At 42.2% G+C, this 19,825-nt stretch overlaps 1 protein-coding gene across 1 annotated transcript in view; it reads right to left on the bottom strand.

Annotated features, from left to right (window-relative positions):
* LOC310984305 (homer protein homolog 3-like) overlaps nt 1-18,352 on the bottom strand; it is a 46,365-nt gene extending 28,013 nt beyond the window's left edge. The window contains exons 1-2 of the mRNA XM_083969487.1: nt 18,267-18,352; nt 284-440 (exon numbers count right to left, since the gene is read on the bottom strand). Coding sequence (XP_083825613.1) covers nt 284-440; nt 18,267-18,271 — 162 coding nt within the window. The 5' untranslated portion in view covers nt 18,272-18,352. The remainder of the gene's footprint in view (nt 1-283; nt 441-18,266) is intronic.
* Between the last annotated feature and the right edge of the window lie 1,473 nt (nt 18,353-19,825).

Below are 19,825 nucleotides of genomic sequence, written 5' to 3'. Positions count from 1 at the left end.
ATGGAGCATGTTGTGTGTCACCCAGTGAGCAAAGTGCTGCCACACTTAAACAACGCTCTGCAGACCGTGCTCCAACCAATGAAAAGCTCACATTCCTCCATCTTTGTCACCAACCACAGCCTTTTGTGACCTTTCCCTGTTCCCTGTCCAATAGACCACTCGCATGGCTATATATACACACTTCTCTATGCATGTGTGTGTGTGCATGTGTGTGTATGATGTGAGTGAGCATATGGAGCAGTATGCACATGTTTGTGTGCATTCATGTGCATTCAGCTCTCACCTTAGTCCCACCCACACTGATGATGCGGTAGACACTGCGGCTCGCATCGTAGAAGAAGGACACGGTGACGGCGTGTTTGCTCGCCGGCAGCCAGTTGCGTTTGGTGGCCGGGTCGATCTGGAAAACATGAGCTCTGGCGCTGAAGATCGGCTGCTCCCTTTAAAAACATAACAAAGAAACATGTTAATGATGAGTTAGTGCAGGAATTCCCAAAACTTTCCATACTAAGGCCGCAGAACGTCAGGTCGACACCAGTTCATGACTTGATGACAATAAGATGAGCATGGTCAATATGATTTGAATATGACATGTTATATATCTTACAGTAATGCACATGAAAATACACTTTGAAAAACCCCCCACTGTGTTAGTGTGTAAAAGAAGAGGGGTGGCATCCGTGTGTTTAGTTTTGAATGAACAAGCCGACTCGTTTTCTCTCTGGGAGCAGCATTTTTGCTTTTACAAGACAAGAGGTTATGAAACCTCCGTTCAGCAGAGAAAAGGCTTAACAAACTGTTGTTTTACACCTCTGGAGATGATTGTTGGCGAGTAAAAGGAATGAAGTTTAATCCTGGTTAAACAGCTGTTAATGCTAATGTTAACTACAGTAGCCTATGTAGCAACGGCACAATTTACAGAAAGTAAGTGCAGTCAATGAATTTGATGTTTTCAGAGTCCGACCACGTCATTAAAACAATTCTAACTGAATCTGTAACCAATTCTAACTGAATCTGTAACCCTAAAGAAAAAAAAACACTAGACATGGAGACATATTTATGTGGCAGCAGAATCTCAGAGCAGAAGATTTAACATATTAGAAATTACTGCATGTTGGAAATGTAATCTGTAAGACATATCCTATAATAGTTAGGCAGGTAGCTATATTTACAAAATGTTTATTTAGCAGCTTGCTTACTGTATATTCTGGTACTGGAGTACCATCAAAAGACATCTGTGTGGCAAAAAATACCACCAAGTTTTCATTTTATCCTTATTTCAAACCTTTGGACGAACCAAAGAGAAAAACAAACACAAGGCTTTGTGGTATTCATTAGTGTTGTCCTCCATTACTCTGTGCTTGTTATTGTCCCATGAGCACCTGCTGGCAGTGATGCAGTAGTAATCTCCTTTCTATAAAAATAGCCTGGTGTCCCTTCTGAACTTATTTCAGTAACATTTTCTGTATAAAGCACATTTTTACCTTTGTTTTATACATAGCAAGCCACAGACACAACACAACAACACACTGTCTCCACAAATATGCAAAACATGTCTCTGTTTTACAAACGGGCCCAAAAAAGAACGGTTTACTCGGTTGTTTACAGTGTGACATGGTTTTATTTGTAAGAGCACAGACAGTGAAGCAGATTTTACATATTGTAGATCGATACTACTCAGACAATAAAAAAAACAATAAATCATCCATTGAACCTAATTTGTTTGAATGTTGTATGATCAGTCGTTTCCTGACCACTTGTGTCACTTTCAACAGGAGGTGAATTCCTCACTTTCAGTCAGACCTCATCATTTGTCCTTCAGCTCCTTCACAACCAGTGGGACTGAGGTCAAGGGTTTGCATGCACATGTTGAGGTGAGACAGTTTCTCTATGCAGAAAGACGCCTCAGGGGACGTGAATCTGAACATTGTCCAACTGCATCCGTCATTAAAACACACTGATGAGGTTAGTTTCCGCTTATTTTAGATTTTCATCTAAGCTGTTCAGCCACACTAGTGCTTTTATTTACAAATGTTTTGAGATATTTGTTGTTCTGCATAAACTTTAAACAGCGAAAACTGTTTACTGCCAGTTTGTGAATAATCCTGAACAACTGGGACATCGTTGAAATTAATATTTCAACGCTGTAAGCCCCCCCAACTTAAATTTATCTCCAGTTTATCAGGGTGGTGTCTGCAACAGAAAACTTTCTGGCCAACAGCGCATAGATGGTGCCAAGGCCACTGTGGCAGGGAGGGTATTGAACCTTTTAAAGTTAACTATGCCAATATCATTTTAGATATTAGAGAATATATATACCTTTCGCCCTAAATCGAAGTTGTAAGAACGTGGTTACCTGCAACTGCTGAACATAAATGTCAAAACCCATGATACTACATGACTTCCTGTATTGTTTTACTTCATTTCTATTTCATTTTAATGAGCCACTGGCTTTAATTTTTAATACAAGTACCACTGAGATTCCTCTGATTACATCAGCCACTTCGGCAGCGATGTTGCCTTTGTTCTTCATATTTTACAGCATGTGCATAAATATGCTACCTATATATGTTATTTTTGGATGGGATACTTCAGAAGAAAAGAAATACACTTGAGTTAATCAGCTTTCATGAGTTTTTTCCTTATAAAAGGAAACGTGGCAGTCCTGCTAAATGCGTCCTCCTCACATGCAATATGTTAAAATATATGCGTGATAGGGGGGAAAAAATGGAAACCATTCTTAGCACACGGATCAAAGCCTCAAGGCTAAAACATCTGTACACATCATTAAAATTAATTGGGTATCATTATCATTTCATTCTGTTAATCTCTTTGAGGGAAAACCTTGCTGACTTCATGGCACTTTGGGACCCGGTCTCTCCCTCTGTGCACACAATGATGGTGCAAAGAGCTATAAATAGAACAAAAACACGTCCAATTTCCTAAATGTGATTGTTTTTTTAGGGACCTCGAGGTCACCGATGCTCTCGTATTGTAATGAGGCTATTGGTGCAAATGAAGCAGAAGATTTGCTAACCGCTAGCTGTCCAATTAGCCGTCCTGTTCTCTTTGAAGGCAAACTACATAGGCTCGCTGTGGGGACGGTGGGCAGAGCCTCGCAGGAGGACGAGGACGACTACACGGGCACTTTGGTGAATTCATGCAACATTACACAGCTAATAGAGTTTGCATAATGTTAATGTATGCAATGAGCCGTTGTCACTGCAAGTCAATTATATACCAACATTAATGGGGATAATGTGCACTGGGAGGAGGCTCTGCTCTTTGTCTAAGCAAGAGAAATAACCGTTTATATAGGTCAGCGCTGGCTATAGGAGGCATTGTTCCCACTGAATTTGGTTGGAATTACTGTATAGTTGCACGTAAACAATAGCTGCTATTGTTTCGATGCAGATTAGAGAAGCTGCATTTGACAATAGAGAAGGACAGCACAGCCAGGGAGGAAGATTCAGGTGCCGTCCCGGTCCAGGACAGTAGCAGCTGCAGACACCTGACAAACTGATGATACACTTGATTTATTGGTTCAAATATTATGATAAACATCCTTTTAACTCCTCACAGAGGCTGGAGAAAAACTGTGACATTATCTGGTTGCTGCCACATAATTGAGATTTCTGTGACGGCTGCACAAGAACTCAAAAAGAGGTTTGATTTTCAGTCGAGAAGGGCACACAGGACGCTCCTTTAATAAAACTGTTCCGGCCTCTGGGTCCAGTCTAATGTTTGTTTGGCTGCTGTTGAAATTTTTTTATTTCATTTCTCTGAGGGCAGAAACAAATGGATTTGTTAAATGAACCCTTACTGGATGGAGTTTCTGAGTGCAAGTAATATGAAGTATACAGGACAACAGAGTCCCATCAGAGTAAAAGAAAAATAATGATGCTAGCAGAGTATTAGAGAACTAGTCTGACTGAATAGCTGTGGATTTTAATGTACCAATTTCCTGTTTCACTGGGCATCAGCCCAGGAGGTTGCTTCACATCATACAATGCGTTCCTGCCTCGTGACCTCCTTCTACGGGCCTTTTCTACAGCAGACGTTTTGACACATGTAATAGCCGGAAAGGCCCAGGTTTTAATTTATATCATTAATAATGACTCTGTTTCATTTTGGTGAGTCAGATCCAGCGCCCTGCTGCTGTCCTACATGCCAACTCACAGGCACGGCAGGGAACTGAGCCATTCATGATCTCACCTGTGCTTTTCTGCCCAAAAAAGTCAAAATGCGGATGAAAGGCCGTTTGATAAGAAACTATGAATTCAAATTGATTTATAAATTGTATAATATCCATAAGTCTTTCCTTTTAAACAGGAACAAACCTCCAACAGAACTGGGCTCAGAGAGGGCGGCCGTCTGCCTTGGGTCTTGCAAACTGTCAAGTGCTGCTTCCAACAACAATATCAGGATATGGAAAAGGTGCCATGTATATAAACATGCTATCAGTCATCACTGTTGTGAGTCACAATAAAGCTGAAATAAGAAACGTCTGGATATTTCACAAAATTTGAAGCTGGGATAAGCAGATAAAACGTCTTTTGGTTCTGCCCTTGGTGTTAAGAGATGGATATTATGTCTGTCTTTATTGCAGCTCAGTTATGATTACAAAAACTTTTCAGAGAGCTTAAAATTCAGTCTGCCTCCTGATAAAGAAAATAACTGCACACTATTACACACAGGGCATCTGTAGGTTAACATGAACATCATATCCAAACGTTTAATCACTGCATCAAAATGTCCCAGCTGAGAGTTGAAGTGCATGAGTTATCATCTCTATCACCTTTAAAGGCTATACTATGCAATTGCCCTTGAGTGTGGCCGTTTCATTTACAAGTGCTTGTAAGGCTGATGGCAACAGAGATCGAGATGAAACCACACTGCTCCTCCATATCAATGTGTGCCATTTAATGAAATTAGCAAATAAGCTATTTTCTTAAGGAAATGAAAGAAAAAAAACATCCAGGTATTTTTATCCAGGTGGAAGAGTTTAATCTGATGTGTATTTCACTGTCAGGAGGTAAAATCCTGCACAAACCATCAGACACAGATCAAGCACATTAACAGCACCATGAAAGCACTTAATTATATTCAATAAAACTAATTATCTGCGTAACAGATAACTATGGCGTTAAAGGCATTAAGCCAGTAAGCCAAAATAAATAGGAATTAACATCAAAGCAAAATGGCTTCAATCAGGATTTCCTTTCTATCATATTCTCATCTTAATGAGAAGATGATGACTGACTGCTCATCATCCCGCAGCCGTCACAGCGGATCACACAGGAATGAATGTCCCGTCACTCATTTGGCCTATCTCGACACCGCTCTGTGAAAAAGCCCGTCAAGCTAATCAGCTTAGACAGGATGCATCACGTCAAGGTTTGATCATATGAGCAGAATGAAACTGGATTAAACTCCTCCTGAGGTGAGGCAGAGCAGATACTGCAGCAGCAGCAGCAGCAGCAGCAGCAGCAGCAGCTTGACAGTCAAAGGAGGTCTTGTCTAAACTAATGCAGTGAGGTACAGAGACGTGTTGCCCAGTGCGCTACAGTGTGTTGTACCTCGACACACACACACACCAGACATGATTAATATGAAAGTGTGCAGCCTTTAATTAAATCAGGTGTTGTGAGAGTATAAGAGAGCAAATGACAGGGCAGGAGCAGACAGCTGTTCATATATGACAGCTTGAAGAGCTGCCAGAGGAGACGCAGTCAGTGCAAACAAGTGAGAAGTGAAGCCCCTGAAATCAGCCCAGCGTTTCCAAAGGTTTCAGCAACAGCATCGGCCGACTACTGAAGACACATTCAGACGAAAAACCTCACAATGCATGATGATTCTTGAGCTTGGAAACAGCAGTCGACAGGACGTGGTCACAAAAAAAGAGCTGTAAGATTTTTAAAACTTCCATTTCTCCCTAATTTTTTCCAGATTTGAAGTCCAGACCGACAGTGAATTCTTGTCCTTGAACATCAGTTGATGAAACAAGATAAAATATAACAGATTAAAAAAACATGACATGAAGAAATCAAGAATGAACTCAACTTCTAAGCCAACATGGATACGAGGGGCTCTGCGGGATGGTTCGACTTTTTTCGACATTGGGTTGTGTAAGGTCGTCATTTACATTACTTTGAAAGCAGTCTGCTCTATGTTAGGAGGCAGCAGCAAAAAACTATGTGTTGCTCTAGAAAAAAAACATGTCTTAAATAATTCAATATGTATTTTAATGTTCGCTGCTTCATGTCAAATTTCTTTCAACACTTTACCTATAATTTGTATTAATGGCAGAAAAATGAGCGAAATCGAATGTGAAAATATACATGGACTCAGAGTGGCATGCATTTTATCTCTTACACTAAATCTTTACTGATGTTTTAACAAGCAGCAGAAACTTAATATAAAATGGAGCTAATTTTAACTAATCGCTCTAATCTTGCTGAATGAATTGTATTTTATAGGTTAATCATATTCTTTGTGTGTGAATTATAGCAAAACTTCCCTTTGAAATAAAGTTGAAGTCAACAGAATTTGAGTAAACGTGAGGAGTAATTTTCATTCAGCGTGGAGACCGGGACCCGCCTGATGCTGTGATGTATATATTACATACATACATCAAGCCACCCCTCCCCCTCCTTCATACACGGTCAACGCATGCATGGGTGGAGAGAAAGCAGTGTTCACATCACAGCTCAGTAATTAACAGGGTCAGAAACGTGACGTCATCACATCGGTTCACTCTGCTGTTTTCAAAACTACAATGTCTGTGTATGTGTAGCGTGGGGAAAAAAGATAAAGATACCACCAGGAACCACTGGGATTAAGAACAATATTAATTTATTATGAGTCTCTTTGCACTTTGATGATAGAGGGTCACGACGAGTCGAAAATGTCGCAGTAAACTAATGTAAATCCTCACACACTGAGCTCCTCGCTGCTCAACCACTGCAAATCAGTTCATGTGAATCATGTAGAGCTGGAACTGACATGATCTTTAACATAAATGTGCCAAGTGCCTCCATAAATTGATTGGTAGATCTGTGGGAAACATTGTGGGAAAAAAAATTGTTACAGTTTCCTCGAGACCGAGTGTTTTTGTTTTGTGCATTGTTCACTATCTTGCTTGAGAATTTTCTATCCTATCAAAATGATTTACTCTACATCTATTATTCACTTTACAAAAGATGAAATATCTCTTATATATTCGTCTGTATGTTTATCTGCACGTTTCCAGAGATCTGTTAAATCTACCTGGGAAGCTTTTACGAGCTGAGTTTCTTACAGACACAACAGCCTGTTGGAAAACTGCTTTTTCATGTAAGAGGACCAGCTGGTACATTCTCCTTGGGATATTTTTTTTTTATTAGTATTCAGGGTCAGAGCGTAGGAGATATAGAAAAAGACAGACAGGCAAAACCTGGGAGACACCAGAGAGAGAGAGAGGGAGAGCGCTCTGCTGGGATCTGAGCCCAGGCAGCCGGAGCCATCTGGGGAACGGCGCTGAATCCTCAAGTGTGGTTCAAACCTCTGTGGGCACGACCACTTCTCATGCCTTCCTGGGACATTTTATCTCCTTCCCTGCACATCTTTGTATTCAGCAGTCTGTCGCAAGAGGCAGTCACCGCTGCTGGATCATCTGATGATTTTGATGTGGTGCCAACTAACAGCGATTTGCCTCAAAGAAACTTCTGAAAGTTTTGCCTTAAGGAAACCCTTTACTTGATATTCTGCCGTTGTTGTCAGAGACCTGGAAGAGTAAAAAGCAGCTGAGCCACAGCTGATGGCAGAAGTTTTAAAGGTTTCTTTAATCCTCCACGGCTCCTATTAAACACAGCGATGACACCAGACAGAGGGGAGGGGGAGGCATGCAGCCCCGAGGCCACGGGCAACACCCCAACCTCATGATGAATTAATTACCTCGCAGCATTAAGATGACTTTCAGGGATATGCGTCTAACTCTACATCTGATGAAATGTCAGACTGAGCAAAACAAACAACCCATTTTCCTCCCCCCAGTCTGTCTCCTGGAGAGGCTGCTGCTGAGCAGGCAAGCTCTTCCTCAGCGTCACATTCACACAGATGAAATAATTCCTCTGCGGGACAGGAAAATATTACAACGGTATTTGGCTCTCGCCCGCAGCAAAGGCCGTAAACAGAGGGACTTCTGTGATAGCTCCATCTGGGCGAGCTGGAAGTCAGACAGTAGGAGGGCTGAGCTTTCTACATGCAGGAGCCATGACAATACAAGGGGGCTGGACGGCTTTGCTCTGAACTACGTGGCTGTGTGCACTGCAGGCCTCCGCGCTCGGCTTCAAATTACCGCTTGGACGTATTTGATAACGGTTCATTAGCTCCTATAGAGACATCACATCTCATATACTGGAGATACGAACTGGCGGTGATGTAAGAATGTCACGTGCTGCTCAGTTTAACTAGATCAAAGCAATCGTTTTTTGGTTTCTCATGGAAAGTATGTCAGTGTTTAACTGTACTCTGGCTGCTCTTGCATCAAAAGAAAGATTTAATTTAAAAGTCACATTTTCAACCTGAATTGAAGGCACCATGAAAATGAGGAGAAGAGGACACGTGAATGAGCCAATTGAGCTGGAAATATAATTTTAAAATCTATAAATGGTCTATAAAATCTGTTTCCTAAAACCCAGAGATGCATTATCAGTTTATTGTGATATCTGACTGAACAGCAGCAAATTCACACAACTGAAAACCAGAAAATGGAAATGTTTTGCATATTTGCTTGAAAAATAAGTGAAACTGATCAATTTCCTACTGATGGCTGCAGCTCTATATCAAAATTTTGGACATAGTTTGATATGGATGCCTAAAATCCATAACTCAGTGGACGCCAGAGTAATAAGACTTGACCTATAGCAGACTTTCTCTTCTTCTGATGCTCTATTACACTTTGATTTTTATTTCAACATCATAACACTATGCATCATGGGGTTTAATAAAGGGGTGGAAAAAAAAAAACATCCAAAAAAGAACCGGAGATGCCCTGCTGATTTCACAGCGGGGCGGCTCTTTAAAGGATGAAACCAGCACAAAAACTGTCACTCTTCAACAGCCCCTTACTGAGCTGAAGTGTTCCCCAGAAACACAGTTTTCAAGGTGGTTGGCGGGGAGGTTGTTGCAGCCACCTTAGGAGAACTTGCCAGTTTATTCTGTGGATTAAAGTGTCTCTTCATGTGCTCCCAGACTGACTCCATGATGTCGAGGTCAGGGCCGAAACATACACAAAATCCATAATGCCTCTGCAAGGTGCATCATAAGTAATTTTTAAGCCATTGCAAATTGGATGTATTTAATGTCACAATTACAAAGTATCATATCAGCGCTTATTCTCACATTTGTGACACATTTTCACCCATAAAAACACAGAAGCTGCTCAGTGGTGTACAATTATTTAAAGGGATAGTTCAACATTTTGGCAAATTGGCCCATTGCCATAATCCCTATAGTCATAGCAGTAGGTTTGTTACCTTTAATTGTCAGTGTGAGCAATTTTAGAACGATGGAGCAGAGCCACGAGCTGCTCAGAGCTATGGAGGCTCATGGGATTTCTTGGTTTCCCTCATCAAACTCATCAAATACACAATCCCAACAACTCCAAAACACTTTCGTGGACAAGTTGTGACCTGCACATTCACCACGCTATGAGATAATAACGGAAGGTTACGAGACGGAGTTGTTTTCGAGGTAAATTCATGCAAAACCGCTGACGCATGTTCCCGTATGGGGCAGTTTTTTGGCAAGCAGTCTCTGCATTTGCCTCAAAAACAACTCTGTCTCGTAACGTTATGTTATCATCTCATAGCGTGGTGAATGTGCAGGTCCCAACTTGTCCACGGGAGCGTTTTGGAGTTGTTGGATTGAGTTTGATGAGGGAAACCAAGAAATCCCATTAGCCTCCGTAGCGTAGCTCTGCTCTGCCATTCTAAAAACAGCTTGCACCGACAATTAAAGGTAACGAATGTACTCCTAAAACTATAGGGATTATGGCAATGGGCCAATTTGCCGAAATGTTGAACTATCCCTTTAAACGTATTCCTTACTCATTGTTTGGCTGCCTTGACTCAGACACTAACACACACACACCATGGTTGTGCCGTGTGTCTTTTCCCCGCAACTCATCACTTTTTAATCCTCTCTTGCTGCTCCCCTTCATCTCCCTTTTAACCCCGGCACCGATTCCCCATCCAGAATCCCTGATCTGTGAAGCTGTGAAACAGAAGCTGCATCCTCCCGTTCAGCCCTGCGGTCAGACACCGACGGCCTCTTCTGAGAAAATGCTCCTCAAACTGCCAATAATGAAGCCTATAAGCTCTGTGGGCTGTAAATAGCCAGGAGGGGTGGGGGGTATAAGGGAGGTTGAAGCTGTAAAACCCACTGCCAAAAGTCCTAAAAGCCAATGTCTCAGAGTTTAAATGGCGATCCAGAAGAGCCTGCAGACGGTCTGATCGAGCAGAAACCTCCGAGGCTGAACAGCAAAGCCAACACTGAAGATCTGCACTTCTCTGAAGGGACACGGTCCCCATAGACTCACATGTTACACCGGCCAACTTCACAGCAGAAATAAACATGTTTGACTTCCCTGTCTCTCTCCACTGTCCTATCAACACAGCAACAGTTAGATATGTATCTTTATCTGCAATGCATAGCCCTTATTTTATTCATATTTCTTTAAAGGAGAATCGCTTTTTCGCTGTTTCGCTAACCCTCCTCCCCAGCCATGTGCATTTGTTTTCAACCAAGCCAGCAAGAAGGCGTATGACGTTATATAGTATCATATACATTTTATTAAGTGTATATTTGTGTAGTCTTATCTGTCATAAACAAGAGATTGCGCATTACGGGGCGTGTTTGTGTCGTGGAGTCGTCGAGGCGAGAGCTGGGACACCAGGTCGCTGAGGAGGCACTGATCTTGCAAGGTTGGTTTTCAGCCAACAGGCCCTAGGGGGAAGGCAGGGAGCCATTCTCCCCGTTACAAGTCATTTAACCATCACAATTACTCTGAAGGTGTTTAATTAAGGTAAAAAATTTGCATAGTTCCTCTTTAATTCATCTTCCTCTCCATTTACATTGTGTATAATTGATGAAATGCCTCTGGGACAGTGTGCACCTGTTAACCTCTATGCTCACTTTACATATTGTGAGATCTTGTGTTCCTTTAACTGTTCTCAAAATGTGATTATACTTAAATAAAAAGTTTAAAACATTACATTAAGAGCAACAAATGAACAAAAAATAAACAATTAAGAAAAGAAAAACACATTTACAGCCAGTTTTGGTCCCTGTGTTTCATTTCCTCCTTCATAACAACTGTACAAGGAGGATATATTTGTATTGATTAAGGGTGTGCTACTTTTAGTGACACGTCACTGAGCAAATGCCGCCACAAGTTGACATTACCTACTCTAAACCGCTCTTCAGAAACCTATTGTTGACATCACAGAGGCTACACGCATCTTTATCTCTAAGGTCTATAGTAGGTCTGACATGTGTGTAATCTCAAAGTGAGATTAGAAAGACCTCCCTATGTCAAGATGTATGCAAATGATGATACCACACATCAAGACGTCCAGCTGCTGTTTCTCTCTTATCTCACTCTTCATCTTTGTAACGCATTTAGCCCAGTGATTTGTCGGACTTTAAGTCACTGTAACCGTTACTTCTGTGTGCCTGTGCATCTTCAGAGGAAAAGAAATGAAGTAGTAATGTTGTGGTTGGATGATTTGCCATTGAGGCAGAAGAAAACAGAAAAAGTCGGCTCATCTTACATAAATCAAGCAGCCGTACGACATGTTTTGAAAATATGTTCATCCTTCAATGAATCACTGACCCCGGATTCTCACCTGTGATGATTTGCTGTTATTCCCTGATGTACTATATCGCTGTAAATTGAATATTATCTTTTGTTCCCACTAGTTCAAAGTCATGTCAGTTTTATAATCCTGCTAACATCGCAAATCACAAAACACAAATCGGCCTCCCGGGATTTTACAACCTCTGCAGAATACAACACCTGCTGCCTTTTGACCCTCAAAACTTCGGCAGGGGAAAGTGTAAGAAGCCTCAGTGAAAGCATAAATTCATCATTATTCATCCTGTCCAGACTGTGGAGGGACCGAGCGATGCAGCTCTTCTCTCTGAGCAAGAGTGGATGTGAGCCTCAGTCACTCGTTATCCTATAAAGAGTATTTTTCCTTTTTAGTTAAATTAAAAAGTCCTTTATTCTTTTCTACAGACTGTGTTTCCTCACTGAGCTGCAGAGGAGGAACAGAAAAAAAACAAGTCATTAGACTTCCTGACTGACTGTCTGGTCAAGGACTTGCTCTGATTATTTATATTAAAATCTGTTGAGGATGGGTTGATCTCTACACAGCCAGTATGAGAGGACGGATGAAGTGTTTCTGTATGAGTTTCAATGTTAATTGAGCTGTCAGCTTTGCATTATTGCTGCTGTTACACTGGAGATGTAACAGCAAAAACAGATGCAATCTCATTTCCATTACAGCTTATATCAAACCATCAGATATTGAGATTCAAAGATCTTTCAAACCAAACGAATCAAAAACTTCAGGCGCTGAATTATAATCCTGAAATATCATAGGGGAAAAAAAACTTCATGTTGAGCCTGTCAGGTTGAATAGCAAGTGTTGACCCATAAGTCTGTGTTTGACCTGGTTTCTGCATCCATCTGAAAAGGAGTCAAATTCTAAATGAGAGCATCGTGTTTCACCCTCTGTGCATTAAGACAACACACAGCTGGAGCTCTGCTGTGGTTTCACAGCCTCTGGGGACTTCGGGCTTTACAGGAACAGGAAAAGCCTTCTTCTCTCTTTGTTGCTCTGAGAGTATTTCTCCTTTGAGGCTCTGCTTCCTCTGACCTCTTTGAGCCGGCAGCCTCGTGTCCACATTCCTGAGCCAGCGAAAGTGTCTGGCCCAGTCCGGCAACATGACACGCTACAACCACATACCGAAATAGCTACACAGCACAGGGGAAACGCTAAGTCGTACTGTAGCGGCTCAACAAGTCACTGCAAACCACAACCCAACATGCACAGAGTTTTCTACACTGGCACAAAGTGAGGAGAGCTTTGGAGTAAAACAAGGATTATGGTTTGCGAGTTTTACGTCCTCTTTGATCAGGAGATGTTGACCAACACACCAAGCATCTCATTGCGTCTCTGATTTACAAGGACATCTCTGCACCACACAACCACAGGCCCCGTAGCTGCCAAAACATCTGGGAGGAGGGAAAAAAAGCCTGAAACACGAGCTCTATAGTTGTCTTTAAGACGACAGCACAGCTCTTTTCTTATCTGAAGGTCAGCTCCTCTTGCAGGAGTCTGAGTGATAACTTACTCCTGTCTCACATTATGAAGGTGACACAAAGCCAGAGTGTTTTCTGTGTTCAAAATTTGAAGGTCAGCGAGAGACAGAGAGAGAGAAAGAGATAAGGAAAGAGGGAGGGAGAGAGAGAGAGAGGAGCCGATCTTTCATCTGAGTCCTCCGGTGGCACAGTTTTTCACTTTCATGCCAATAAAACATGGTGAAATGAAGTGAATAGAGAGAGAGGGAGGGGGGGAGATGACTGTTTAGTCATTAATTTCAGGCGTCTCTGAAACAGCAGTAAAGATGCCGACACTTTTTTCTTAGTGGTGCGATGCTGCAGATTTACTGATCATGATCCCAGTGAAACCAAGGTGTGGGTGTGACGTCGTCGTCGGTGCTGTGGAGGAAGGCAGGAACATCTTCATCCTCTCATATCTCCACCTCTGTGGACATTATATAGATTGATGATCACACTGTGACCTACATGCTGTATATTCACCGATAGCAAGTGGGTAGACTGCAGCACACTTCTATGTTTCTCATTAGTTATTTGTTTGATTATGCACAAAGACTTGATTGATCATTTTTAGGGAGAGTATAGTTCTTTTTTGTGGTGAAGTAGTTACACTATGCAATAGGGCTCCAGTCGCTGTGCTAAGCTGTGAGCATGCAGTGTTCCTAAATGACAAACTTTGTTGTAAGATTTAGCGACTTATACAGCCCCTTCAGTGTCTTTTCTTCAGAATAAGGCCCCACAAAAATAAAAGTAGGGCTTCTGTCATTGATGATTATTTTCTGACTAATCATTTGGTCGATAAAATGTCCAAAAAAAGTGAAAAACCCACAAAAAATTATAACCCATGCAATGACACCAGAGAATATTTGTCACTTTTGATTATCCAAATAGCTGCAGGTGAATAATCTAAAACCAGCCAGAGACCTCAGAGTGTGGATGTGCTCTGAAATATGAATGAAGACTATTTGAACTCTTCGTCTGGTTAATGTCATACTCCACCTTTTTGTGTGTCAATCACCAGATGGTTTAAAAGGCGGCTGAATGCACAAAAGCGTCTGCGGGTCAGTTGAGCAACTGACTTGATCTCTTGGGGATTCCCATTTTGTGATATTACACCATGAATCCACTGGACAGACAATGGATTTCACACTCCACTGCGTATGTTTGACAGCTGTGGTTACTTTGAACACTCAGGTTTCACATGCAAAACACACCACAATCTTGCAACAACAAAAAAATATACGTTGACAACAATCCAAAAAAGTATATGGAGCAATTGGGCTGCAATGGAGCGAATGACAGGCGGACGGTATGATGAAAGAGACACCGGGCGGCAACAATAAGAGGAGGAGATTGTGCTGACAACATCTGCACATCATGACAAGCATGAAACCTCCACTCTGTGGATCAGATCTAACACAGTTAACAGCACGGCTACAGTTTCCACACACGCTGATGGAGGATAAACATCAGGGGGATGAGATGAAGGTGGATTTTGCTCGGAATAAGTAAATGATTGATAAAGTAGGGATGGGCGGATTGATCCCCAAAGTATCGATAGTACAGATATTTGTGAATCAAATGCACTCTGCATTCAAAGCTGCCCTATTTTAAATTTACAGTGACTCCTTTGAAAATATTTAGTTAGTTTTTACGCTTTCCTTTTAATTTCAGCCACTGTAAATCCACCACAATAATTAATTATGAATACATTTCTTAAAGTCTTTGCTGGCATTTCAGCAGATTTAGCCAATCGTCAGTATCAATAACAGTGATCAGATGTTCAGCGTGACTAGTGTATATCGCCCATCCCTGCCATGCAGAGCCACAACACAGAGTACGACGAGACGACGGCGGTGTTTCTACCTCTCTCGATGTAGCGGGTACATTTTAGAGCTGGCAGACAACTCCTCTGCAGCAGGAGAAGAGGAAAGAGGATCCAAGTTATAAAAGTGAAACAATGTACCAACCTGTGGAAGTTTTCAGACAGTATTCAGGGAAGCCCCTGATCAAGTTTGATTCCCCAATGTGAGTCATTTAGTTTCTGTTTATGCCCGCTGCTAAATCCAATAGAGAGAATCTCCGCAGGACAGCAGCTGCACAACAAACACACACACACACACACACACACACACACACACACACACTTCACTTCAGACAGACTCAAGTTTACAAAAGACAATCCCATTTGCACCAAACAGCATTCATGTGATGTGAGGAAAGTCAAAGAATAACTCTGACATCACAGCTTTATTTAAAAGTGGCGCTTCAACATCCTGGTCACACTGGAAGCTGTCGGAGCCTCATTAACACCCACAGTGACGAGCTAAACACTGACAGTAATCAACAGCCCCAAAGAGAAGGCGCTCCTCCTCCTAATGTGGCCAAGAAATGAGCCACAGCCTCCCTCGCTATCCCATAATTAATTGCACACTTCATTAACTCCATGATGCACTCAGGTGGCCCTCTTTAACTGCTCTCCTTCAAATACATATGTAACTTAACAGGAAGAATGTGAAAGCTACTGGCTGTAAATAATTGAAGCCATTTCAAAGGATTTCCATCCTGTCGGATTCATATTCAGTTTTGCACACGGATCCACGGGGGTTCAGATGATATGAAGTACTTGGGAGACAAGATGTACGCAGCATGAGCACCTGCACACTTTACACTTGTTTTGTTTGCAGGCATAAAAGTGGTTGTTGATCAAGACTCTCCTCCACCATCTCCTCCTCCTGGTGTTCACTTCTGTCGAGAGGGGAGAGGAGCTGCAGCCTTTACATCCTGGCCCTTTCTGATCCTGGTTGGACAAGCTGATTGGACCCCGCGGCCTCTTTGATGCAGACGGTGATGCTGGGTGGATACTAAGTTAGAGCATCAAACATATAACATCAAAAAACAAAAACAAACTGAGCTGCCCTTTGCTTCAACTGAAAAGTTTTCCTACAGCTGCGGATGTTGCACAGCAGGTTCAAATACCTGGCAGGGACATAGTTTCTACCTGTGGCGCAGAGCCAGAGTGACACAATAGACCGATACAGACACAGTATCTGTACGGCTGGTCACTGGCATTCCCCTCTTTGAGTGAAGCTGTAAGACTCACTCATTCATAATAGAGAGACCACTGAGATGCCCAGGTGCTCAGGTGACATTCTTCAGTACCTCAACAAAGTTGAAGCACACTATCACAGTATCTGCATCCCAGGTTCAGCTTTAAGGCCTTAAAGCAGAAGTAAGCGGAATATTTGTGTTAATATAAGTCTTAAATTGTTATATCTTCCAACGGCAATCACTTACATAAAGTGTTTGGTCCGAAACACGGGTCTGTCAGTCACTCTGCTCTGCTGTAAGCTGAGGAGAAAACGTCTTGTATACTTCCTTGTACCCCACAACCTTTATCCAATGAGGAGACAGAACGGCATGAAGGGCTGTGTGTGCAGCCAAGGGATGCGCGTGAATGTGGTGACGTAGGCACGAGGACCAATAGATCTATGACGAGGGCGGGGGCTGCTAACTAACGAAGTTAGCCAAAACGACCAGATCGCTTACTTCTGCTTTAAGGACGTTTGAAGGACTCACTTGTCCTCTGTGGGATCCACTCACTGACTGGTGATGCAGCTGTAGTAGACAGGAACCAGTGGAGCACAAACAAATACTGTGACACCTCCCTCCACCTGTTTATAGTCTGTTTAAATAAAACAGACTATAAACAGCATTTCAACGTGTTTTTGTCTGATAGTGAGATTATGCTTCATGACAAATTAGGCCAGGATGTTTGTTTCATCTCACTGTCACTTTGAAAACACAGCATGAGCAAAACCAATATCAACAATGGCCCTTAGAATGAATATACCATATAAATTAGTATAATATATGCTCCTAATACAGTGTTCTCTTACACCAGCATCTCAATCTGTGTGTCACTAAACCGACACAGAGGGGAGGGGGCTGACAGCCAAGGCTGTGGTAATGTGAGGAAGGATCAGGTGTATTTGAACCAAGCTGATAGTGCATGTATAATTCATCTCACACACACACTCTCTCACTCTCTCTCTCTCTCTCTCTCTCTCTCTCTCTCTCTCTCTCTCTCTCTCTCTCTCACAAACACACAAACACACACAGAGTTAATGAGACTGAGCACAGCTTGACACCAGGATCTTCTCCAAGCAAACCCACCACCCAGAATCCCCCTGCACAACAAACGTACTGTAAGAGGTCCAAGCTCCTCTGTGTGTGTGTGTGTGTGTGTGTGTGTGTGTGTGTGTGTGTGTGTGTGTGTGTGTGTGTGTGTGTGTGTGTGTGTGTGTGTGTGTGTGTGTGTGTGTGTGTGTGTCTGATGCAAACAGAGGAGGACAGATAGTCACAATAACTGAAGGATGAATGCGTGACCTTTGTGTATTATATTATCACATGACCAGAAAACTGTCACCACACAGTCCAGTATAAAACAAACCTCAGTCTCAGTGTGAGTCAGTGGGTGTGTGTAAATGTAAAAAGCAGCAGCCGAGCGGGTCCCACAGCGGGTAAAACTCGCCCTCCTCCTCGCGGTCGCAGCTGCTGACATTCAGGTGTGGAAACACAGACCCCAGACTTCTGGAGAAACTGGGTCAAGCTCCACGGTCGGTTCACGAATAAGGACGAATTTGTCTCGATAATATCCCACACAATGTAAACAGAGTAAAACAGCGCCGTGTCACGTGTCAACCGATTCTGGCTGATTTCTCAACAAACAAACAAAAAAACCCGCTTTAAAACAAAGAGATCGCTCCGTTCAACGGGACAGAACAACAGAAGTCACCACCAAGTTCAGGGTTGAAGCATTTCGCCTCTTGAACACATCGCAGCTGCACATTTTAGACACAAATCTCCAACTTACCCCATGCTCCGAGGATCTGGATGCTGTTCAGAGGAAAGACTCCACTCCACTAAAACTGTTTGTCCTTTTTCTCCTCGGGCTCCAAACTGTTTCTTCTCGTCTCTGAAATCCTAGACGTTAAGTTACATTTCTGGAGGAAAAAAAAAAAAAAAGACAAATCACTTCCGACTCCAAATTCCCCCGTTTCCCCCTCCGACTGTACTCCTCTCTTCTTCTCAAGTCAGTTGTTGTACTCCAGCCCACTCCAGCCCCCGTTTTGCCTTCCTTTGTCCGCGGGTGTCCACGCCGAGCAACACCGTGGATATGTCTCGTGCGTGCCCGTGCGTAATTACGCACCGTGGACCGTGCAGCTGCTGCTCTGCGGGCCGGACACGCCGAGAAATGTCGATGAAAGTCGGGCAGCGGAGTGGTTCAGACTCAAACCCTCTCCGGTGCTTGTGCTCTGCTCCCCTCCTGCCTCCCTGCCAGATCACACTGGGATCCCATTCAACTCTCTCGATGGGACCGTGCGGCCTCTTCAGCGCCACCTGACGGTCACAGAGCAAATCACACTTTAGCACCCCCCTGCTGCTGCTCCTCCTCCTGATTCCCACCTAAATGTCAGAATGTGAAACCTAATATGTGGAAATGACCTGCGGACTGTCTTAAAAGCCCCTCGGTGTGTATTTATGAGTGTGAGCTCAATGTAAAAAAAAAAAAAAAAAAAAGAAGCTTGAAACCTCAGAAATGAAGTACGGAAACCAAATGTTTGTTCACAACAAAGCTTCAGCAAACAATCAGTCAGATGTAGAGTAGGCTACAGTCTGTGCTGATCTCACGTTGAACCAGATAATATTCAGAATAAAGCTGTTTATGAAGAGCTATACGACAATCCCATCAAATGATGACATAGAGAAAATGATAAGACTGTAAATCTTATTGTAAAAAAAATACCATAAAGCTCAATAAGCTCCCTGTGCTACATTTACACTACAGGAGTATTTTGCATTTATTCAATAATCAGGGTGTGGGTCATATTGTATGGTCACGATTATGTCATCAAAAGCCTTTATCTCACTGAAAGTCACACAATAGCGATAGAGATCTAATATATTATATTCTAATATAAATAGATATAAATATAAATATATTCAAGGTATTTCTTGAGACACAAATTTAATAAACCTGATTTATACATCAAATCTGTCTCTGAACTCTGTTTAGAGTCTCTGTCTGTACATAGATACATAGATAGATAGATAGATAGATAGATAGATAGATAGATAGATAGATAGATAGATAGATAGATAGATAGATAGATAGATAGATAGATAGATAGATAAGGAGTGAATACTGTCATGTTTTCAGTCATGTTGAGGGAGCAAGTCCCTCTATCCAAAACTATCTATCTACTCCACAGGGAGATAATAAGTAAGAAGAAGTAGAATAATAGGTAACTTTAACTTTAACCTTATGTGCACTGACTTATACCAACACTGACATATATATGTATATATGAATGTAAAATAAACTTATAAAATGCCTTGAATATGAGAATTTTGTTTAAATTATGTTAAGGC

This window comes from Trachurus trachurus (genome assembly GCF_905171665.1).
Source record: "Trachurus trachurus genome assembly, chromosome: 4".
Taxonomy (NCBI): Eukaryota; Metazoa; Chordata; class Actinopteri; order Carangiformes; family Carangidae; genus Trachurus; species Trachurus trachurus.
The sequence above is the reverse complement of the archived record's forward strand: the minus strand, read 5'-3'. Positions and strand labels throughout refer to the sequence as shown.